Source organism: Pristiophorus japonicus, chromosome 3, assembly GCF_044704955.1.
Source record: "Pristiophorus japonicus isolate sPriJap1 chromosome 3, sPriJap1.hap1, whole genome shotgun sequence".
Classification (NCBI taxonomy): Eukaryota; Metazoa; Chordata; class Chondrichthyes; family Pristiophoridae; genus Pristiophorus; species Pristiophorus japonicus.
Genome location: NC_091979.1, coordinates 295,094,051 through 295,118,638, shown reverse-complemented (window position 1 = coordinate 295,118,638; position 24,588 = coordinate 295,094,051). Strand labels below are relative to the sequence as shown.

General features: G+C 46.8%; 1 protein-coding gene across 16 annotated transcripts in view; it reads right to left on the bottom strand.

The window, feature by feature from the left end:
* exoc6 (exocyst complex component 6) overlaps positions 1 to 24,588 on the bottom strand; it is a 281,622-nt gene that overhangs the window by 202,432 nt on the left and 54,602 nt on the right. For 15 of the 16 annotated variants that reach the window (XR_011592777.1, XR_011592770.1, XR_011592771.1 and 12 more), the window contains exon 5: positions 20,023 to 20,068. Coding sequence is in view for 7 of the 16 variants with exons in the window: in XM_070876819.1 (XP_070732920.1) it covers positions 20,023 to 20,068 (46 nt within the window). In the remaining 9 variants the exon portion in view is untranslated. Of the gene's footprint in view, positions 1 to 16,642; positions 16,732 to 18,688; positions 18,750 to 20,022; positions 20,069 to 24,588 lie in introns of those variants that run through there. The other variant, XR_011592778.1, reaches the window with a different exon arrangement.

Genomic DNA, 24,588 nt, shown 5'->3' with positions numbered 1-24,588 from the left:
CATCCAAAACTCAGCAGCCCTTGTACTAACTCGCACCAAGTCCCGATCACCCCTGTGCTTTCTGACCTACATTGGCTCCTGGTTAAACACCGCCTCGATTTCAAAATTCTCATCCTTGTTTACAAATCACTCCATGGCCTTGCCCCTTCCTACCTCTAATCTTTTTCAGCCTCACAACCTGACAAGATGTCTGCACTCCTCAAAATCTGGCCTGTTGAACATCCCTCATTATAACTGCTCAACCATCGGTGGCCGTGCCTTCAGCTACCTGGGCCCCAAGCTCTGGAACTCCCTTCCTAAACCTCTCCATCTCTCTTGCCTCCTTTAAAACGCTCCTTAAAACCTACCTCTTTAAACAAGCTTTTGGTCATCTGTCTTAATTTTGTGGCTCGGCATCAAATTTATCTGTTTTGTCTTGTAATTCTGTTGTGAAGCACCTTGGGACATTTTACTAATTTAAAAGGCGTTATATAAATAAAAGTTATTATTATTTGGTTTAGATACTGGATTTTGATGTAGAAAAACATGTTTATTAATTTTGATCCAATTCAACATTATGCTTAGATAGGACACAAGCTGATCAGGTGATATTATGGGGCAGCGTAGTAACTGATGTCAATTTGGAAAACTAACGATACAGCAGCTCAAGGAGAACAACTCGCTTCCTGAGCTCGTTGCAGTTCATACACTGGCAGAAACATTATTACATTAACAAAACTACTCAAATGTCGAGTTTTTTTAATATAACATTAATTTTAATTCATTTGAAACATTTAAAAGTGCAATTTTACTTCATAAAAGTCACTTTAGTTAAGAGTAAGGTTTTCATAGCATGTAAGCATTTCAAAGGCTGCATTAGATCACAAGGATATCAGGAAGGCCATCTTAGTTAATCAATCCAGAAAGACGCAAAGGCCCTCCAATTGTAGTATCCAATTGTTTCTTCAATGACTCCAGGTGTTTAGCCTCCACTACTCTATCCAGGAGCCCATTCCTTGTATTGGTCACTCTTCCTGATATCAGTCCTAAATTTTCCTTCTACAAGTTTAAACCTGTACCACCTTACGTTGCTGTTGAAATCGAGTTTCAAGTAATTTTCCAGATTTACCTTTTCCATTACTATTTACTATCTAATATTCCTCTAAGATCACATTGCAGATGCCTCCTTTCAAGGCTGAACAGCCTAAGGCCCCTATTTTCCACTTGCTGGATTTTTCACGCCCATGCATGTTAACGTACGATTTTTGTGTGTACAATTGAGGCAGAAAAAAAAAATCGTGATTTTCGCCAAAGAAATATTTGAATTTGGCGGCGTGCTCTCCAAAGTTAGTCTGCGGGGGGGGCGGGGGGGGTGTGTGTGACAGAGCTTCAAGTCTGAGCTAAAAACTCCCTGGGCATGCGCGAAAAGCTGAAGTTGCCAGGGCAACCAGAGACACTAAAGCAAGCTGAAGCCCGCTCTCCCAAAAGGATTGCTACCCCACCGCTGCCAAAAGAGCCACAAAGGATCTCTCCCCCCCACTGGACCTGCGGTTACCGCAACCCCCTGGCTGGATCTGCTGCCATCGCTCCTCTCCTTCCCCGCACCCCCCGGCTGGATCTGCTGCAATACCAAGCCGAAAGGACTGCTTCCCACCGGCTGGACCCGCTGCAATCCTGGACCGAATGATGCTCCTGAACTTCAACTCGCAGGGGGAGCAGGACGCCATTCGGCCCGGGATTGCAGCGGGTCCAGCTGGTGGGGAGCAGTCCTTTCGGCCCGGGAATGCAGCGGGGGGTAGCAGTCCTTTCTGCCCAGGATTGCAGCGGGGTGGTGGGGGGCAGGGAGAGGAGAGAGCAGTCCTTTCGGCCGGGAAATCATCTCTTGCTCCGAAAAAAAAAGAGTTCCCTGCAAGAAAAAAGGTATTTTATCATGTATTCTTATTGCCTCGCTTCTGTCCTCTTGTGCCCCATGCTGATTCCTTAAACAAACGTATTTTTTTTTGTGGGGCTTTTGGGGTGATGCACACCGCGCTGAAAAAAAATCATGGATGGCCAAAATCGATTAAGTGCAGAAAACGGCGGCCAATCCCATTTTGATTTGTGTCTGCGGCAAAAATTTTTAAACTGCTGCACATGATTGGCGCAGCGCCCAAATGTTGGCGAAAGTTGGAAAGTATGTCATGCCAAAAAATGTTTGGACGCCAAAAAACAGCACACAATCGTGGTGAAAATAGGGCCCAAAGTTTCTCCAGTTTTTCTTGATAATTCAGACTCAACACTGGGGATCAGCTTTGTGGCTCTTCCCTGCACGGCCTTCAGTGCTTGAATGTCTCACTTGTTTCTTGGTGACCCCACATTATTCAAGGTGCAGTCTGACCAGAGCACTATAAATTTGATTACTGCTCCTCTGACTTGTATTTTCGCTATACGGTTCAACATTCGATTGGCATTGTTGATTGGTGCTCTGCATTTTTTTTTTTAAAAAGACACATTGAGTAGCAAGGCTACTAAGGCTGCTAGGTCTTTTTCAACGTCAATTTTAGCTAACACCATTCATGGGTCTAGAAATTGGATCGAGCTAGAATTGGGGGCATGATCTCAGAACTGCGGCGCTGCATGCACCCAATGAGGTTGGCAGCAGGATCACAGCAAATTTATCCATCAGCCGCATTTGTTTATTACAGGCAAACTGCAGGGGCCAGTCGCAACCCCAGACACAGCTCATCAGTCACTGAGAGATTGCATAAACGGCCAGTTCAGCCAGCCAAGAACCTCAGCAGATTCCTGCAGGGGGAGGGGGAGGGCGGGAGGAGAAAAGAGAGCTCCTCCTGGCTCCACAGTAAGTAAAATAAAAAATTCGATACTTACCTTTCAGTTGGGAGAATCCAGTGGTCCCTTTTAGGACTGCTGGTTTGACTGCTAATCGCCTTAAGAAAATGACCAGAATTTTACAAAGGGGGCCTGAAACACACGTTGCCCTGGATACCTAAGGAGGAGCCCTAACCAAATTCCTCATTGTGTGTCAGAAGGGCGCTGCCTGCCATATCGGACATTTGGATGCCTGTATGTCCACTTTCTAGGCCAGATGTTGTCCATTTTTCCTTCTAATGTCCAGTATTTTACACTTGTCTGCGTTAAATTTCATGTCATTGTTCTGTCCACTTCCCTATTTTCTCCAATTCTTCTGAACTGCTTCAGCAAATTCAGCCACCATTCCTCGTCTGCAATCATTTGATCAACTTGCATTGAGTTTCTGAATCTATGTTGCTGACTGAACAGTTTCTAACTTCAACTACTGATCCATGGATCAACCCAATTGGCAGTGCTCTCCAGGCATTTGCAATGGGCGGGGGGCAGCTTTTCAGACTGCCACCATGCCACTTTATCTTGGGGGTGGGGAGGAGTGAGGAGACATGCCTGGCCAAAGATTTTAATTTGAAACAAATACTTCAAAATTCACAGTTGTCGCTTTCCTAATAGATAGCAATTAATTTGCCAGATCAGCCATGATCTTGTTGAATGGCGGAGCAGGCTCGAGAGGCTAGATGGCCTACACTGTTCCTAATTCTTATGTTCTTATGTAATTTCACGAGGAACCCAGCACTGAAGCTCACTTCCACATCAAGACCATTAGCTGCAAGAAAGACAGAACTGGCAGGATTTCTGGAAGATCAGGTCATTCCTCCAGTCCTGCCTCATTCAGTGATTTGAGTACAGAAGGGGGATCCAGGCACAAGAAACACCTCACCCTACACATGTTGGAATTTTACCTTGTGGAAAGTAAGGAGTAGAGACCTGGAACAATTAAATCCCAGACCAATTCTGGCCCCCTTGTTTGATGCAGTCCCCAGTATCACCCTCCTAGGCACAGGAACTTTAAGGTCCTAATTTTTACATTCTGTGGATCATCTGCAAATGTAGAAAAACATTTTGGCAAAAATACATAGATGGAAGTAAGAGTAGTGAGGTTCAAAATCTCAATGAAAAATTCATTAATGTTTACATTGTTATCTAGCTGTCGTACAAGGCTGAAGAATTTTCAACCATCGTTAGCCAAAAGTGCCGAGTGAATGATCAATCTCGTACTCCTCCCGAGATCCCCACCATCACAGAAGCCAGCCTTCAGCCAATTCGATTCACTCCACGTGTTATCAAGAAACGGCACTGGATACAGCGAAGGCTAGGAGCCCCGCCAACATCCCAGCTGTCGTGCTGAAGACTTGTGCTCTAGAACTCGTCCCGCCACTAGCCAGGCTGTTGCAGTACAGCTTCAAAACTGGCATCTACACGACAATGAGGAAAACTGCCCAGGTATGTCCTGTCCACAAAATGCAGGACAAATCCAATCTGGCCAATCAGCATACTCTCAATCACCAGCAAAGTGACGGAAGATGTCGTCGACAGTGCTATCAAGCGGCACTTACTCACCAATAACCTATTTACCGATGCTCAGTTTGGGTTCTGTCAGGACCACCAAGCTCCAGACCTCATTACAGCCTTGGTCCAAACATGCACAAAAGAGCTGAAGAGGGGAGGGGAGAGTGACTGTCCTTGGCATTAAGGCAGCATTTGACCAAGTGTGGTATCAAGGAGCCCAAGTAAAATTGAAGTCAATGGGAATCAGGGGGAAAACTCCCCACTGGCTGGAGTCATACCTAGCACAAAGGAAGATGGTTGTGGTTGTTGGAGGCCAATCATCTCTGCCCCAGGACATCGCTGCAGGAGTTCCTCAGGGCAGTGTCCTAGGCCCAATTAGCTTCATCTGCTTCATCAATGATCTTCCCTCCATCATAAGGTCAGAAGTGGAGATGTTCGCTGATGATTGCAGTATTCAATTCCATTCGCAACTCCACAGATAATGAAGTAGACCTGGAGTACAATACTTCTGACTCCCCAAAGCCTATCCACAAGGCACAAGTCAGGAGTGTGGTGGCATACTCTCCACTTGCCTGGATGAATGCAGCACCATAACACTGAAGAGCTCGTAACCATCCAGGACAAAGCAGCCCGCTTGTTGGCACTCCATCCATTACCTTAAACATTCACTCCCTGCACCACTGGTGCACCGTTTCTGCAGTGCGTCCCATCGACAAGATGCACTGCAGCAATTCACCAAGGGTTTTTTGACAGCACCTCCCAAACCTGTGACCTCTACCACCTAGAAGGACAAGATAAGCAGGTGCATGGGAACACCATCACCTTCAAGTTCCCCTCCAAGTCACACACTAGCCTGACTTGGAAATATTGCCTTTCCTTCGTTGTTGCTAAGTCAAAATCCTGGAACTCCCTCCCTAATTGCACTACGTGAGTACCTTCACCACATGGACTGCAGCAGCTCACCACCACCTTCTCAAGGACAGGGATGGGCAATAAATGCTGACCTTACCAGCCACATCCACATCCTAGGAATGAATAAAAGTAAAATAGCCTCAAATGATTTTAAAAGCCCGACATTTAATACAAATTTTCACGGTTTCCCTGCATTCAATGTGGAGTTGCAATCCAACAGTAATAAAATAATCTAATCATGTTTGTTGCAATGTTATCAAATGATGTTTCAGGTAATTATGGTGATCAATCACCTCAGAAAATTATTACATGATTGAAGCCTAAAATACGGAGTTGTGGTCTCATTAAATCATATAGTTTAATCTATTAGCAAGGCACAGCTGTGGCACACACATTTAGTGTAACATGCATTACACTGCATCATTTGGTATATTAATGAGTGCGGACACATTGTAATTTGATAAACACAAGGAAAAAGGACACCTGCTTAATTTTGAAATTAGTTTATAATGTGCCATGATTGATAAATCACTGAAATGTAGAAACATAGAAATTTACAGCGCAGAAGGAGGCCATTTCGGCCCATCATAGAAACATAGAAACATAGAAAATAGGTGCAGGAGTAGGCCATTCGGCCCTTCTAGCCTGCACCGCCATTCAATGAGTTCATAGCTGAACATGCAACTTCAGTACCCCATTCCTGCTTTCTCGCCATACCCCTTGATCCCCCTAGCAGTAAGGACCTCATCTAACTCCTTTTTGAATATATTTAGTGAATTGGCCTCAACAACTTTCTGTGGTAGAGAATTCCACAGGTTCACCACTCTCTGGGTGAAGAAGTTCCTCCGCATCTCGGTCCTAAATGGCTTACCCCTTATCCTTAGACTGTGACCCCTGGTTCTGGACTTCCCCAACATTGGGAACATTCTTCCTGCATCTAACCTGTCTAACCCCGTCAGAATTTTATATGTTTCTATGAGGTCCCCTCTCATTCTTCTGAACTCCAGTGAATACAAGCCCAGTTGATCCAGTCTTTCTTGATAGGTCAGTCCCGCCATCCCGGGAATCAGTCTGGTGAACCTTCGCTGCACTCCCTCAATAGCAAGAATGTCCTTCCTCAGGTTAGGAGACCAAAACTGTACACAATACTCCAGGTGTGGCCTCACCAATGCCCTGTACAACTGTAGCAACACCTCCCTGCCCCTGTACTCAAATCCCCTCGCTATGAAGGCCAACATGCCATTTGCTTTCTTAACCGCCTGCTGCACCTGCATGCCAACCTTCAATGACTGATGTACCATGACACCCAGGTCTCTTTGCACCTCCCCTTTTCCTAATCTGTCACCATTCAGATAATAGTCTGTCTCTCTGTTTTTACCACCAAAGTGGATAACCTCACATTTATCCACATTATACTTCATCTGCCATGCATTTGCCCACTCACCTAACCTATCCAAGTCGCTCTGCAGCCTCACAGCATCCTCCTCGCAGCTCACACTGCCACCCAACTTAGTGTCATCCGCAAATTTGGAGATACTACATTTAATCCCCTCATCTAAATCATTAATGTACAGTGTAAACAGCTGGGGCCCCAGCACAGAACCTTGCGGTACCCCACTAGTCACTGCCTGCCATTCTGAAAAGTACCCATTTACTCCTACTCTTTGCTTCCTGTCTGACAACCAGTTCTCAATCCATGTCAGTACACTACCCCCAATCCCATGTGCTCTAACTTTGCACATCAATCTCTTGTGTGGGACCTTGTCGAACGCCTTCTGAAAGTCCAAATATACCACATCAACTGGTTCTCCCTTATCCACTCTACTGGAAACATCCTCAAAAAATTCCAGAAGATTTGTCAAGCATGATTTCCCTTTCACAAATCCATGCTGACTTGGACCTATCATGTCACCTCTTTCCAAATGCACTGCTATGACATCCTTAATAATTGATTCCATCATTTTACCCACTACCGATGTCAGGCTGACCGGTCTATAATTCCCTGTTTTCTCTCTCCCTCCTTTTTTAAAAAGTGAGGTTACAGCGGCCGACACAGAGCCACACGGGCCCTTGGTTAGAAGCCCTAAAGGTTACATATAAACCTATGAACAATGACGGAAAGGCAAAGAGCACCCAGCCCAACCAGTCCGCCCCACACAACTACAACACCCCTTATACTAAAAACATCGACCCCAACCGGAGCCATGTGGTCTCCTGGGAGAGGCAAAAACCAGATAAAAACCCAGGCCAATTTAGGGAGAAAAAGAATCTGGGAAAATTCCTCTCCGACCCCATCCAGGCGATCGAAACTAGTCCAGATGATCACCCTGGGCGTATTCTATTCCTTGCAGTACTTACCATTATTTCTGCACCTTCCAACAAAAGGTCGTCCAATCTAATCCCAATTATCAGCTCTAGGTCCGAAAACCTGTAGGTTACGGCACTTTAAGTGCCCATCCAACCATCTCTTAAAAGTGGCGAGGGTTTCTGCATCCACCACTCTTCCAGGCAGCGAGTTCCAGATCCCCACAACCCTCTGCATAAAGAAGCCCCCCACCCACCCCTCAAATCCCCTCTAAACCTTCCACCAACCACCTTAAAACTATGCCCCCTCGCAATAACCCCCTCCAGCAATGAAAATAGACCTTTACTATCCATTATGTCAAGGCCCCTCAATATTTTGTACACCTCGATGACGTTTCCTCTCAACCTCCTCTGTTCCAATGAAAACAAACCCAGCCTATCCAATCTGTCCTCATAACTAAGATTCTCCATTCCAGGCAGCATACTCGTAAATATCCTCTGCACCTTCTCTAGTGCAATCACGACTTTTCTATAATACGGCGACCAGAACTGCATGCAGTACTCCAACTGTGGCCTAACCAAAGCATTATACAATTTAAGCATAACCTCCCTGCTCTTATATTCTATGCCTCGGCTGATAAAGGCAAGCATTCCATTTGCCTTCTTAACCACCTTATACACCTGACGTAGTACTTTCAAGGATCTGTGGACAAGCACTCCAAGGTCCCTTTGTTCATCTACACTATTAAGTGGCCTACCGCTTAATGTGTATACCCTTTCCCTATTAACCCTCCCAAAGTGCATCACCTCACACTTCTCTGAATTAAATTCCATTTGCCACTGTTCTGCCCACCTGATCAGAAGATTGATATCCTCCTGCAGCCCATGATTTTCCTCTTCATTATCAACCACACAGCCAATTTTAGTGTTGTCTGCAAACTTCTTAATCATACAAATAAAGAAACAAATAACCTTCCGGATGTACTAAGGGACCGAGGGTCAGAGAGAAGGAGGAACTGAAGGATATCCTTATTAGGCGGAAAATTGTGTTGAGGAAATTGATGGGATTGAAGGCCGATAAATCCCCGGGGCCTGATTGTCAGCATCCCAGAGTACTTAGGAAGTGGCCCTAGAAATAATGGATGCATTGGTGATCATTTCTCAACAGTCTATCAACTCGGGATCAGTTCCTATGGACTAGAGGGTAGCTAATGTAACACCACTTTTTAAAAAAAGAGGGAGAGAGAAAACGGGTAATTATAGACCGGTTAGCCCGACATCAGTAGTGGGGAAAATGTTGGAATCAATTATTAAGGATGAAATAGCAGCGCATTTGGAAAGCAGTGGCAGGATCAGTCCAAGTCAGCATGGATTTATGAAGGGGAAATCATGCTTGACAAATCTGGAATTTTGTGAGGATGTAACTAGTAGAGTGGACAAGGGAGAACCAGTGGATGTGGTGTATTTGGACTTTCAAAAGGTCGTTGACAAGATCCCACATGAGAGATTGGTGTGCAAAATGAAAGTACATTGCATTGGGGGTAATGTACTGACGTGGATAGAGAATTGGTTGGCAGACAGGAAGCAGAGAGTCGGGATAAACGAGTCCTTTTCAGAATGGGAGGCAGTGACTAGTGGAGTGCCGCAGGGCTCAGTGGCTGGGACCCCCAGTTCTTTACAATATACATTAATGATTTGGATGAAGGAATTGAATGCAATATCTCCAAGTTTGCAGATGACACTAAACTGGGTGGCAGTGTGAGTTGTGAGGAGAATGCTAAGAGGCTGCAGGGTGATTTGGACAGGTTAGGTGAGTGGGCAAATGCATGGCAGATGCAGTATAATGTGGATAAATGTGAGGTTATCCACTTTGGTCGCAATAACACGAAGGTAGAATATTATCTGAATGGCGGCAGATTAGTAAAAGGGGAGGTGCAACGATACCTGGGTGTCATGGTTCATCAGTCATTGAAAGTTGACATGCAGGTACAGCAGGCGGTAAAGGCGGCAAATGGCATGTTGGCCTTCATAGCTAGGGGATTTGAGTATAGGAGCAGGAAGGTCTTACTGCAATTGTACAGGGCCGTGGTGAGGCCTCACCTGGAATATTGTGTTCAGTTTTGGTCTCCTAATCTGAGGAAGGACGTTCTTGCTATTGAGGGAGTGCAGCGAAGGTTCACCAGACTGATTCCAGGGATGGCTGGACTGACGTATGAGGAGAGACTGGATCAACTGGGCCTTTATACACTGGAGTTTACAAGGATGAGAGGGGATCTCATAGAAACGTATAAGATTCTGACGGGACGGGACAGGTTAGATGCGGAAAGAATGTTCCCGATGTTGGGGAAGTCCAGAACCAGGGGACACAATCTTAGGATAAGGGGTAGGCCATTTAGGACTGAGATGAGTAGAAACTTCTTCACTCAGAGAGTTGTTAACCTGTGGAATTCCCTGCCGCAGAGAGTTATTGATGCCAGTTCATTGGACATATTCAAGAGGGAGTTAGATATGGCCCTTGCGTCTAAAGGGATCGAGGGGTATGGAGAGAAAGCAGGAAAGGGGTACTGAGGTGAATGATCAGCCATGATCTTATTGAATGGTGGTGCAGGCTCGAAGGGCCGAATGGCCTACTCCTGCACCTATTTTCCATACTTCCTATATTCAAATCTAAATTGTTGATATATAACCACAAAAAGCAAGAGACCCAGTACTGAGCCCTGCGGAACTCCACTGGAAACATCTTTCCAGTCACAAAAGCATCGAAGCCAAGCCAACTTTGGATCCAATTTGCCACTTTGCCCTGGATCCCATGAGCTTTAACCTTCATGACCAGTCTACCATGCGGGAACCTTATCAAAAGCCCTGCTAAAGTCCATATACACTACATCATACGCACTACCCTCATCAACCCTCTTGGTTACCTCCTCATAATATTCAATCAGGTTAGTCAAACATGATCCTCCCTTAACAAATCCATGCTGACTTTCCCTAATTAATCCTTGCTTATCCAAATGCAGATTTATCCTGTCTTTTAGGACTTTTTCCAATAATCTTCCCACCACTGACGTTAGGCTGACAGGCCTGTAATTGCTCGGCCCATCCCTTTTTCCCTTCTTAAACAAGGGTACTACATTAGCAGTCCTCCAATCCTCCGGCATCATGCCCAAATCCAAAGAGGACTGGAAAATGATGGTCAAGGCCTCTGCTATTTCCTCTTTTACTTCGCTCAACAACCTGGAATGCATTTCATCCGGGCTTGGGACTTATCTACTTTAAAAGCTGCAAAACCCCTTAATACTTTCTCTCACTATATTTATTTCATCCAGAATATCACACTTCTCCTCTATAGCAGTATCTGCATTACCTCTTTCCTTTGTGAAAACAGATGCAAAGTATTCGTTAAGAACTCTACCAACATCTTTTATCTCCACACAAAGATTACCCTCATGGTCTCTAATAGGCCCTACCTTTTCCTTCGTTACCCTCTTACTCTTAATATATTTATAGAACATCTTAGGGTTTCCTTAATTTTACTGGCCAATAATTTCTCATGCTCTCTCTTAGCATTCCTAATATCCTTTTTAATTTTGCCTCTTAACTTTCGATATTCCTCAAAAGATTCTAAAAGTATTTAGCCGTTGATATGTGACCTAAGCGTCCCTTTTTTTCTTAATCCTCCCCCTGTAAGTCCCTAGACATCCAGGGGGCTCTAGAATTATTTTTCCCAGCCTTTTTCTTTAAGGGCATATGTTTGGCCTGAACCTTGCGGATCTCCTCCTTGAATGCCTCCCACTGTTCCGACATCGATTTACCTAAAAGTAGCTGTTACCAGTCCACTATAGCCAAATCACACCTTAACTTAGCAAAATTAGCTTTTCCCCAATTCGGAACTTTTGTTCCAGGTTTATTTTTGTCCTTATCCATAACCAACTTAAATCTGACTGAATTATAGTCACTGGTACCCAAATGCTCCCCCACTAATACCCCTTCAACCTGCCCAGCTTCATTCCCCAAAACTAAATCCAAGACCGCCCCCTCTCGTGTTGGGCTTGCTACATACTGACTAAAATGTTCTCTTGAATGCATTTCAAGAATTCCGCACCCTCTATACCTTAAATTTATCCCGATCAATATTTGGATAGTTAAAATCTCCTACTATTACTACCCTATGGTTTTTAGACTTCACAGCAATTTGCCTACATATTTGCTCCTCAATCTCTCTCCCACTGTTTGGGGTCTATAATACACTCCATGCAATGTTATCGCCCCTTTTTTATTTTTACATTCGACCCATTTGGCCTAAGTTGATGATCTCGCTAATATATCATCCCCCCTCACTGCTGTAATAGTTTCTTCAATCAGTATCGCAAACCCCCCGCCCCCTTTTTACCCCCTCTCTATCTTGTCTAAAAATCCTGTAGCCAGGAATATTGATCTGCCAAACCTGCCCCTTTTTCAGCCAAGTTTCTGTAATGGCTATAATGTCATACTCCCAAGTGTCTATGTGTGCTCTTTGCTCATCGGCCTTGTTCGCTATACTCCTTGCATGTAATAATAATTTCCTTGTAGCTCCAATGATGTTCAGGGTATTACTTCTTACTTTGGAAGCTCTATCTAGTTTCTATATTGCCACAAATTTATGGGGCAATAACCCAATTGTTGGTAACTTCCACGCCAACTTATTGCTATGTGAAAAATAGCAATCTAGGCACCAACAATACACTGAGTGCTAACACCAGTTTGAAATTCCAATTCATGTTGAACATGCTGATAAACTCTTTAAACTAGCAGAAAAAGAGTGTGGGGGGGGGGGGGGGGGTAAAGAGAGGCAGGGGAATCAGATAAACTTAGAAGATCCAATTAATTTTAGACCCATTCCGAATGTCAAATAATTATATGGCATACTTTACTGGCACTGCAAGTCATACTTGTATCGGATCTTGATGTACACCAGTAATGTAATTGATGTTAATATTTATCAGAATGTGCCAAATAAAACAAATATACAGACTATAATAACATATAGGTCAGCATCAAAAAATAATACAATAGCAAAATACTGCAGATGCTGGAATCTGAAATAAAAACAGAAAATGCTGGAAATACTCAGCAGGTCAGGCAGCATCTGCGGAGAGAGAAATAGAGTTAACATAAGAACATAAGAATTAGGAACAGGAGTAGGCCATCTAGCCCCTCGAGCCTGCTCCACCATTCAACAAGATCATGGCTGATCTGGCCGTGGACTCAGCTCCACTTACCCGCCCGCTCCTCGTAACCCTTAATTCCCTTATTGGTTAAAAATCTATCTGTGACTTGAATACATTCAATGAGCTAACCTCAACTGCTTCCTTGGGCAGAGAATTCCACAGATTCACAACCCTCTGGGAGAAGAAATTCCTTCTCAACTCGGTTTTAAATTGGCTCCCCCGTATTTTGAGGGTGTGCCCCCCTAGTTCTAGTCTCCCCGACCAGTGGAAACAACCTCTCTGTCTCTATCTTGTCTATCCCTTTCATTATTTTAAATGTTTCTATAAGATCACCCCTCATCCTTCTGAACTCCAACGAGTAAAGACCCAGTCTACTCAATCTATCATCATAAGGTAACCCCTTCATCTCCAGAACCAGCCTCGTGAATCGTCTCTGTACCCCCTCCAAAGCTAGTATATTCTTCCTCAAGTAAGGTGACCAAAACTTCACGCAGTACTCCAGGTGTGGCCTCACCAATACCCTATACAGTTGCAGAACGACCTCCCTGCTTTTGTACTCCATCCCTCTCGCAATGAAGACCAACATTCCATTCGCCTTCCTGATTACCTGCTGCACCTGCAAACTAACTTTTTGGGATTCATGCACAAGGACCCCCAGGTCCCTCTGCACCGCAGCATGTTGTAATTTCTCCCCATTCAAATAATATTCCCTTTTACTGTTTTTTTTCCCCCCAAGGTGGATGACCTCACAATTTCCGACATTGTATTCCATCTGCCAAACCTTAGCCCATTCGCTTAACCGATCTAAATCTCTTTGCAGCCTCTCTGTGTCCTCTACACAACCCGCTTTCCCACTAATCTTTGTGTCATCTGAAAATTCTGTTACACTACACTCTGTCCCCTCTTCCAGGTCATCTATGTATATTGTAAACCGTTGTGGTCCCAGCACCGATCCCTGTGGCACACCACTAACCACCGATTTCCAACCCGAAAAGGACCCATTTATCCCGATTCTCTGCTTTCTGTTCGCCAGCCAATTCTCTATCCATGCTAATACATTTTCTCTGACTCCGCGTACCTTTATCTTCTGCAGTAACCTTTTGTGTGGCACCTTATCGAATGCCTTTTGGAAATCTAAATACACCACATCCATCGGTACACCTCTATCCACCATGCTCGTTATATCCTCAAAGAATTCCAGGAAATTAGTTAAACATGATTTCCCCTTCATGAATCCATGTTGCGTCTGCTTGATTGCACTAATCCTATCTAGATGTCCCGCTATTTCTTCCTTAATGATAGTTTCAAGCATTTTCCCCACTACAGATGTTAAACTAACCGGCCTATAGTTACCTGCCTTTTGTCTGTCCCCTTTTTTTTTAAAAAACAGAGGCGTTACATTAGCTGCTTTCCAATCCGATAGTACCTCCCCAGAGTCCAGAGAATTTTGGTAGATTATAACGAATGTATCTGCTATAACTTCCGCCATCTCTTTTAGTAACCTGGGATGCATTTCATCAAGAACAGGGGACTTGTCCACCTCGAGTCCCATTAGCCTGTCCAGCACTACCCCCCAAATGATAGTGATTGTCTCGAGGTCCTCTCTTCCCACATTTCTGTGACCAGCAATTTTTGGCATGGTTTTTGTGTCTTCCACTGTGAAGACCGAAGCAAAATAATTATTTAAGGTCTCAGCCATTTCCACATTTCCCATTATTAAATCCCCCTTCTCATCTTCTTAGGGACCAACATTAGTCACTTTAGTCACTCTTTTCCGTTTTATTTATCTGTAAAAGCTTTTACTATCTGTTTTTATGTTTAGCGCAAGTTTACATTCATAATCTATCTTTCCTTTCTTTATTGCTTTCTTAGTCATTCTTTGCTGTTGTTTAAAATTTTCCCAATCCTCTAGTTTCCCATTAACTTTGGCCACCTTATACGCATTGGTTTTTAATTTGATACTCTCCTTTATTTCCTTGGTTATCCCTTCTCTTACCACCCTTCTTTTTCACTGGAATATATTTTTGTTGAGCACTATGAAAGAGCTCCTTCAAAGTCCTTCACTGTTCCTCAATTGTGCCACCGTTTAGTCTGTGTTTCCAGTCTACTTTAGCCAACTCTGCCCTCATCCCACTGTAGTCCCCTTTGTTTAAGCATAGTACGCTCGTTTGAGACACGACTTCCTCACCCTCAATCTGTATTACAAATTCAACCATACTGTGATCACTCATTTCGAGAGGATCTTTTACTAGGAGATCGTTTATTATTCCTGTCTCATTACACAGGACCAGATCTAAGATAGCTTGCTCCCTTATAGGTTCTGCAACATACTGTTCTAAGAAACAAGCCCGTATGCATTCTATGAATTCCTCTTCAAGGCTACCCCGTGCGATTTGATTTGACCAATCGATATGTCGGTTAAAATCCCCCATGATTACTGCCGTTCCTTTTTCACATGCCTCCATTATTCCCTCGATTATTGCCCACCCCACCGTGAAGTTATTATTTGGGGGCCTATAAACTACGCCCACCAGTGACTTTTTCCCCTTACTATCTCTAATCTGCACCCACAATGATTCAACATTTTGTTCATTAGAGCCAATATCGTCTCTCACAACTGCCCTGATATCATCCTTTATTAACAGAGCTACCCCACCTCGTTTCCCTTCTTGTCTATCTTTCCGAATCGTCAGATACCCGTTTGTTTAATTCCCAGTCTTGGCCACTCTGCAACCACGATTCTGTAATGGCCACCAAATCATACCCATTTGTAATGATTTGTGCCATCAACTCATTTACTTTATTTCGAATGCTGCATGCGTTTAGGTAGAGTGTTTTAATACTAGTTTTTGAACCATGATTTTTAGTTTTGAGCCCTCCTGCAGCCCCTATATATTCAGTGGCCCTTTTTGTTTATTACCTTGGGTTTCTCTGCCCTCCACTTTTACTCATCTCCTTTCTGTCTTTTGCTTTTGTCTCCTTTTTGTTTCCCTCTGTCTCCCTGCATTGGTTCCCATCCCCCTGCCATATTAGTTTAACTCCTCTCCAACAGCACTAGCAAACACTCCCCCTAGGACATTGGTTCCGGTCCTGCCTCGGTGCAGACCGTCCGGTTTGTACTGGTCCCACCTCCCCCAGAACCAGTTCCAATGCTCCAGGAATTTGAATCCCTCCCTGCTGCACCACTGCTCAAGCCAGGTATTCATCTGAGCTATCCTGCGATTCCTACTCTGACTAGCACGTGGCACTGGTAGCAATCCCGAGATTACTACTTTTGAATTTAGCTCCTAGCTCCTTAAATTTGTCTCGTAGGACCTCATCCCTTTTTTTACCTATATCGTTGGTACCAATGTGCACCACGACAACTGGCTGTTCACCATCCCTTTTCAGAATGTCCTGCACCCGCTCCGAGACATCCTTGACCCTTGCACCAGGGAGGCAACATACCATCCTGGAGTCTCGGTTGCGGCCGCAGAAACGCATATCTATTCCTCTTACAATCGAATCCCCTATCACTATTGCTCTCCCACTCTTTTTCCTGCCCTCCTGTGCAGCAGAGCCAGTCACGGTGCCATGAACTTGGCTGCTGCTGCCCTCCCCTGATGTGTCATCCCCCTCAACAGTACTCAAAACGGTGCATCTGTTTTGCAGGGGGATGACCCTTCAGGTCGATGACCCTTCATCATGAAATAATAAGAGTTTTACCCATGATAGTATGTACTGCATTATATGCAATGTGCCATTTTCTTAGCACATTAAATAAAAGCATTATTGTACATAGATGGAAATGCAACACTGCCATTAGGAAGTAAATTATTTATTTAACTGGTCAAGTCAAGACATCTTGCACATAAATAAATTACCAGCAGAATCCACAGGATAAGACTTCCACAGATGGCCAGTGTCCTGGATGTTGTTTTGAGGGTGTTGTACATCAACTGGGATAGAATAACTAGCACACAAAAGTACATTTAAAATATTCAAATAAAAAAAATCTTACAAGTTCATATCCTTTTCTAATTAGAAAAATATATATATCAATGCAGTTATCTGTGGTAGTAAGTGTAAATAATGGGAAATGCTGCAATGAAATACAGGAATTTCTGTGCAAAGCCATACTAATTCTGGTCACTACTGGATGAATATGTGAAACTGGTAAAACGAGTATTTTTTTGAATTGTGTAATATCTTGGAATGAGATGTGCTAAGTGGAGTCCATTATTAAAGCAGTAGCAGGATATTTTCAAAAAGCAAAATTTGGTCAGGCAGAGTCATCATGGATTTATGAAGGGGAAGTCATGTTTGACAAATTTTGCTGGAATTCTTTGAGGATGTAACGAACAGGGTGGATGAAGGGGAACCAGTGGGCCAGGTGTATTTGGACTTCCAGAAGGCATTTGACAAGGTGCCACATAAAAGGTTACTGCACAAGATTAAAGTTCACAGGGTTGGGGGTAATATATTAGCATGTATAGAGGATTGGCTAACTAACAGAAAACAGAAAGTCGGGATAAATGGTTCATTCTCTGGTTGGCAACCAGTAACTAGTGGAGTGCTGGGACCCCAACTATTTACAATCTATGCGAACGACTTGGAAGAAGGGACTGAGTGCAACGTAGCCAAGTTTGTTGACGATATAAAGATGGGAGGAAAAGCAGTGTGTGAGGAGGACACAAAAAATCTGCAAAAGGACAGACAGGCTAAGTGAGTGGGCAAAATTTTGGCAGATGAAGTATAATGTTGGAAAGTGTGAGGTCATGCACTTTGGTAGAAAAAAAAAATCAAAAAGCAAGTTATTATTTAAATGGAGAAAGATTGCTGTACAGCAGGACCTGGGGGTAATTGTCCATGAAACACAAAAGGATAGTATGCAGGTACAGCAAGTGATCAGGAAGGCCAATGGGATCTTGGCCTTTATTGCAAAGGGGATGGAGTATAAAAGCAGGGAAGTCTTGCTACAGCTGTACAGGGTATTGGTGAGGCCACATCTGGAATACTGCATGCAGTTTTAGTTTCCATATTTATAAAAAAGGATGTACTTGCTTTGGAGGCAGTTCAGAGAAGGTTCACTCGGTTCATTCCGGAGATGAGGGGGTTGACTTGTGAGGAAAGGTTGAGTAGGATGGGCCTCTACTCATTGGAATTCAGAAGAATGAGAGGTGATCTTATCGAAATGTATAAGATTATGAGGGGGCTTGACAAGGTAGATGCAGAGAGGATGTTTCCACTGATAGGGGAGACTAGAACTGGAGGGCATGATCTTGGAATAAGGGGCCGCCCATTTAAACAGAGATGACGAGAAATTTCTTCTGGAGAGGGTTGTAAATCTGTGGAATTCGCTGCCTCAGAGAGCTGTAGAAGCTGGGACATTGAATAAATTTAAGACAGAAATAGACAGTTTCTTAAACAATAAGGGGATAAGGGGATAAGGGGATATAGGAAGCAGGCAGGGAAGTGGAGCTGAGTCCATGATCAAATCAGCCATGATCTTACTGAATGGTGGAGAAGGCTCGAGGGGCCATATGGCCTACTCCTGTTTCTATTTCTTATGTTCTTATGTAGTAATTTTGTTCTGCGTACAAATTTACAAAGCAGTAGTAGCCAAACTTTGACAGAATCTAGCACAGTAAGGATCTTCCATTATGAGACCTTGGATTTGGGTTGGAGTGGGGTTGAAAATGAGAACTCGAGGCAGATACGAACTGAACTGACTCCAGAATCACTAAGGAACAGTCATGAGAGGACTCAAGGAAGCTCTGAATGGCAACATCCCAGGAAGGAGGGTTGCTGGTTTTACAGCAACCTGGTGAACAGATAGACCAGAGAGCCAATTAGCTCTGCCAATCGTTTCCATCTTATTTGTATAAAATTATGCTTTTCTGTCTTGCAAGTGTGTATCTGGGCATTACCCGACTACTCAACGTCATGGACATTCCTTCCAGGACTGATGAATCAGGTCCATACTCTCCTCTTGCAGTCTGGAACAGTGGTTGGGTATTAAAGGGCCAGCAGCTGTCTTATATGGCAGAAACATCCCCATATCTGCTGTTGCAGAACGTCCTGTTTATACAGTGGAGGCTTGAAGAAGATCCTGCCACTTGGCGAATACACTCCACATTGTGCTGCCAAGTGGCATGTCTTTCATGCCTGATGTTCATTCCTCATGAGCCAGGGATTTAGCATGCTTCCAAGGCAAGGGCTGGCTCAGGAATAGATGAAGACATTTCATCTGTGGAGACATGAAGGGTATACTTCTATTAATGACCTTGGACTAGAAAAAAGGACTACTGCAACTGTCAGAGAGTTTGAGAATAATTTACAGTTTATCCAACTAAGGAATTGCTTTACACTAACATGATACACATGTTGTGTACAAAGCTTTCCAATCATTTATACTATACAGGAAGGATGTTTACAAAGCACTATTGCATACTTACCAGGCTCTGCAGGTGCTGATGTACTGTCTCCTTCACGGAATAGACGGCAACATTCGGCAGTAGCACATTCAAGCCAACAAAGTATTTTTCTACATGACATGTTTTTCATTTGTTGTGATACGGATCATATTTCCTCATAATCCACTGTCTTCTTTGCATGGTTGATTTGTAGTGAATTTTGATACTTTTTGACTCAATGAGGTATCATGCCTGTTTTCATCCTTTTGTGGTTTATTGCATCAATTTGGCACAAAAAAGCATCTTTCAATTTGATTAATCACATTAAAGCAGTTCAGCCTCTAAAGTGTGGTCACAGTTTTAGTCTATATTTACTGTCCTTTACTGCCACCAGTGTATAATATTATATTTATTAACACAGAACAGGTGCCTTATTGGTCATTGAGATAGTAGTTTTGCATACTTCAAATCAGACATAGTTATAACTCTTAATGTCACTAATGGCAGCTTATGATGCTGTGTTTGAAAATGGTTAAGGTAGAAAGGCACAGCATTTGCCATGAGGGGAAAATAATCATTGTAAAAGTGCCATATCATCTAAATTGGAATTTCACACTTTTAGATATGAAATACATCACTAATGGTTAACTTGTTCCAGTACCATCTATGTTTGCATAAAATATGCACTACAATCATTCTTAATCAAATGCTGCTGTTCAAACATCGAAATCAGAAAAAAATACAGATATATAACATCTCAGTAAAGAAGATATGCTGCATCCCATCATTCCACTGTTAAAGGAAAGTTTCAATGGAAAATTACTTTAGTGCACAGAATCTCAAACTACCTTTTGGCCTTCATCTGTTCTCTCACTTTGCTGTACATTTCTAGCACTAAAAGGAGAAAGGGGGATAAAGCACAAGTTAACACAATTCTTTATACAGTAACTAGTTCTGCTCAAAAGCTTTTTAGCTAGATAAACTACAAATGAGAAAGAATGTTAGAATACTTGTTATGGTTTTCCTTCATAATTGAAGCCCAACGTCAACATACAAGAGAATGTGGCATTTATCCACGGATGAAATCACGTGGGGAACTGATCATTAAGGAAATTACACAGTGAAAGGTGACAATGTTTTGCTGCTGGGCTGTACAATACCTAGGCTATTCACTAAATCTTTATCCAGATGAGGAGCACCAAGACCAAGGTATTACACAATATTGAAACAAGACAACAGGAAGTTGCATATCAAATCAGATTGAGAAACAAGGAGCAGGCCATCTGGGACTTCAATATGTAGACATTGAACTTCAAATCCGAGAATAGAGAACACCATGATGAAGGTTGGTAACCTAGCATTTTTGCTCATTCATTTAGTCTCTGAATACTTTACAAGTATAACATACCAGTAGAAGGTCTGAGGTAGGGTTTGGAGGACATGCATCTTCAGGTAACCTTACATCACCAAAGTACTGAACCATTCATGATTATTGTCAAGATAACACTGCTTGATAAAAGCAGAAGCACTGTTCCAGATTGTGACACTAGAAGAGTCACTTGGATGATGTTAGGCCAAATTGCTACTGCACAGATTGAATGACTAACTTTCCTTTACAGGTCACAACATATTGGGAAATAGAAGAGGAACATAACCGATTTACAAACCTCTGGTTGAATTGGTTTCAATAACAACATTTTGTTCCCAAGAAAATATGAGCAATTGCCTAAACTGATGAGCTCCTTAATCCAATATACTAAAATATTAATCTACACAAATTCTTGGCCTGTTATGCTGCTTTAAAAAAAAAATTCATTTATGGGATGTGGGTGTCGCTGGCAAGACCAGCATTTATTGCCAATCCCTAATTGCCCTCGAGAAGGTGGTGGTGAGCCGCCTTCTTGAACCGCTACAGTCCTTGCGATGAAGGTTCTCCCACAGTGCTGTTACGGAGGGAGTTCCACGATTTTGAGCCAGTGACGATGAAGGAACGGTGATTTATTTCCAAGTCAGGATGGTGTGTAACATGGAGGGGAACTTGCAAGTGATGGTGCCCCCATGCGGGTAGAGGGCGCGGGTTTGGGAGCTGCTGCCAAAGAAGCCTTGGTGAGTTGCTGCAGTGCATCTTATAGATGGCACACTGCAGCCACAGTGGTGGAAGGAGTAATGTTTAAAATGGTGGATGGGGTGCCAATCGAGCGGACTGCTTTGACCTGGATGGTGTCGAGCTTCTTGAGTGTTGTTGGAGTTGCACTCATCCAGGCAAGTGGTGAGTATTCCATTACACTCCCGACTTGTGCCTTGTAGATGGTGGCTAGGCTCTGGGGTAGTCACGCGGAGAGACACTCACCGCGACCTGCTCTTGGTGCCACAGTATTTATGTGGCTCGTCCACTTAAATTTTTGGTCAATGGTGACCCCCAGGATGTTGATGGTGGGGTATTCGGTAATGGTAATGCTGTTCAATGGCAAGGGGCAGTGGTTAAACTCTCGTTTGTTGGAGATAGCCGTTGCCTGTCACATGTGGGGCTCAAAAGTTACTTCCCACTTATCAGCCCAAGCCTGAATGTCATCCAGGTCTTGGTGCAAGCGGGCATAGACTGCTTCATTATCTGAGGAGTTGCAAATGCCACTGAACACTGCAGTCATCAGCGTCCTGCACTTCTGACCTTATGATAGAGGGACGGTCATTGATGAAGCAGCTGAAGATGGTTGGGCTCAAGACACTGCCCTGAGGAACTCCTGCAGCTGGGGGGGAGGGGGAGAGGGGGGAGAGGGGGAGAGGGGGGGGAGGGGGAGAGGGGGAGAGGGGGGGAGGGGGAGAGGGGGGGAGGGGGAGAGGGGGAGAGAGGGAGGAAGGGAGGAAGGGAGGGGGAGAGAGGGAGGAAGGGAGGGGGAGAGAGGGAGGAAGGGAGGGGGAGAGAGGGAGGAAGGGAGGGGGAGAGAGGGAGGGAGGGAGGGAGGGAGGGGGAGAGAGGGAGGGAGGGAGGGAGGGGGAGAGAGGGAGGGAGGGAGGGAGGGGGAGAGAGGGAGGGAGGGAGGGAGGGAGGGAGGGGGGGGAGGGAGAGAGGGAGGGAGGGGGGGGAGAGAGAGAGGAGGGAGGGGGGGGGGAGAGAGAGAGGGAGGGGGAGAGAGGGAGGGGGAGAGAGGGAGGGGGGGAGAGAGGGAGGGGGAGAGAGGGAGGGGGAGAGAGGGAGGGGGAGAGAGGGAGGGGGAGAGAGGGAGGGGGAGAGAGGGAGGGGGAGAGAGGGAGGGGGAGAGAGGGAGGGGGAGAGAGGGAGGGGGAGAGAGGGAGGGGGAGAGAGGGAGGGGGAGAGAGGGAGGGGGAGAGAGGGAGGGGGAGAGAGGGAGGGGGGAGAGAGGGAGGGGGAGAGAGGGAGGGGGAGAGAGGGAGGGGGAGGGAGAGAGGGAGGGGGAGAGAGGGAGGGGGAGAGAGGGAGGGGGAGGGAGAGAGGGAGGGGGAGGGAGAGAGGGAGGGGGAGAGAGGGAGGGGGGGGGAGAGAGGGAGGGGGGAGAGAGGGAGGGGGAGAGAGGGAGGGGGAGAGAGGGAGGGGAGAGAGGGAGGGGGAGAGAGGGAGGGGGAGAGAGGAGGGGAGAGAGGGAGGGGGAGAGAGGGAGGGGGAGAGAGGGAGGGGGGAGAGAGGGAGGGGGAGAGAGGGAGGGGAGAGAGGGAGGGGAGAGAGGGAGGGGGAGAGAGGGAGGGGGAGAGAGGGAGGGGGAGAGAGGGAGGGGGAGAGAGGGAGGGGGAGAGAGGGAGGGGGAGAGAGGGAGGGGGAGAGAGGGAGGGGAGAGAGGGAGGGGAGAGAGGGAGGGGGAGAGAGGGAGGGGGAGAGAGGAGGGGGAAGAGAGGGAGGGGGAGAGAGGGGAGGGGGAGAGAGGGAGGGGGAGAGAGGGAGGGGGGAGAGAGGGAGGGGGAGAGAGGGAGGGGGGAGAGAGGGAGGGGGAGAGAGGGAGGGGGAGAGAGGGAGGGGGAGAGAGGGAGGGGGGAGAGAGAGGGAGGGGGAGAGAGAGGGAGGGGAGAGAGGGAGGGGGGCGCGTGCTGGGGCAGGAGGGAGGGGGAGAGAGGGAGGGGGAGAGAGGAGGGAGGGGGGAGAGAGGGAGGGGGAAGAGAGGGAGGGGGAGAGAGAGGAGGGGGAGAGAGGGGAGGGGGAGAGAGGGAGAGGGGAGAGAGGGAGGGGGAGAGAGGGAGGGGGAGAGAGGGAGGGAGAGGGAGGGGGAGAGGGGGAGGGAGGAGGGGGAAGAGAGGGAGGGGGAAGAGGGAGGGAGGGGGAGAGAGGGAGGGAGGCAACGGGGAGGGAGGGAGGGAGGGAGGGAGGGAGGGAGCACCGGGAGGGAGGGGAGGGAGGGAGGGAGGCAACCGGGGAGGGAGGGAGGGAGGGAGGGAGGGAGGCAACGGGGGAGGGAGGGAGGGAGTGAGGGAGGCAACCGGGGGAGGGAGGGAGGGAGGGAGGGAGGGAGGGAGGGAGGGAGGGAGGGAGGGAGGGAGGGAGGGAACCGGGGAGGGAGGGGGAGGGAGGGAGGGAGGCAGGCACCGGGGGAGGGAGGGAGGGAGGGAGGGAGGGAGGCAACCGGGGGAGGGAGGGAGGGAGGGAGGGAGGGAGGCAACGGGGAGGGAGGGAGGGAGGCAACCGGGGGAGGGAGGGAGGGAGGCAACCGGGGAGGGAGGGAGGGAGGGAGGGAGGGAGGCAACCGGGGGAGGGAGGGAGGGAGGGAGGGAGGGAGGCAACCGGGGGAGGGAGGGAGGGAGGGAGGCAACCGGGGGAGGGAGGCAACCGGGGGAGGGAGGGAGGGAGGGAGGCAACCGGGGGAGGGAGGGAGGGAGGGAGGCAACCGGGGGAGGGAGGGAGGGAGAGAGGGAGGAAGGCAACCGGGGGAGGGAGGGAGGGAGAGAGGGAGGGAGGCAACCGGGAGAGGGAGGGAGGCAACCGGGGGAGGGAGGGAGGGAGAGAGGGAGGGAGGCAACCGGGGGAGGGAGGGAGGGAGAGAGGGAGGGAGGCAACCGGGGGAGGGAGGGAGGCAACCGGGGAGGGAGGGAGGCAACCGGGGGAGGGAGGGAGGGAGGGAGGCAACCCGGGGGAGGGAGGAGAGAGGGAGGGAGGCAACCGGGGGAGGGAGGGGAGAGGGGAGGGAGGCAACCGGGGGAGGGAGAGGGGAGGGGAGGGAGAGGCGGAGGGGGAGGGAGAGGGGGAGAGGGAGGGAGGCAACCGGGGGAGGGAGAGGGGAAGAGGGAGGGAGGCAACCGGGGGAGGAGGGGGAGAGGGAGGGAGGAACCGGGAGGGGGGAGAGGGAGGGAGGCAACCGGGGGAGGGGGAGAGGGAGGGAGGCAACCGGGGGAGGGGGAGAGGGAGTGAGGGAGGGAGGCAACCGGGGGAGGGGGGAGAGGGAGTGAGGGAGGGAGGCACCGGGGGAGGGGGA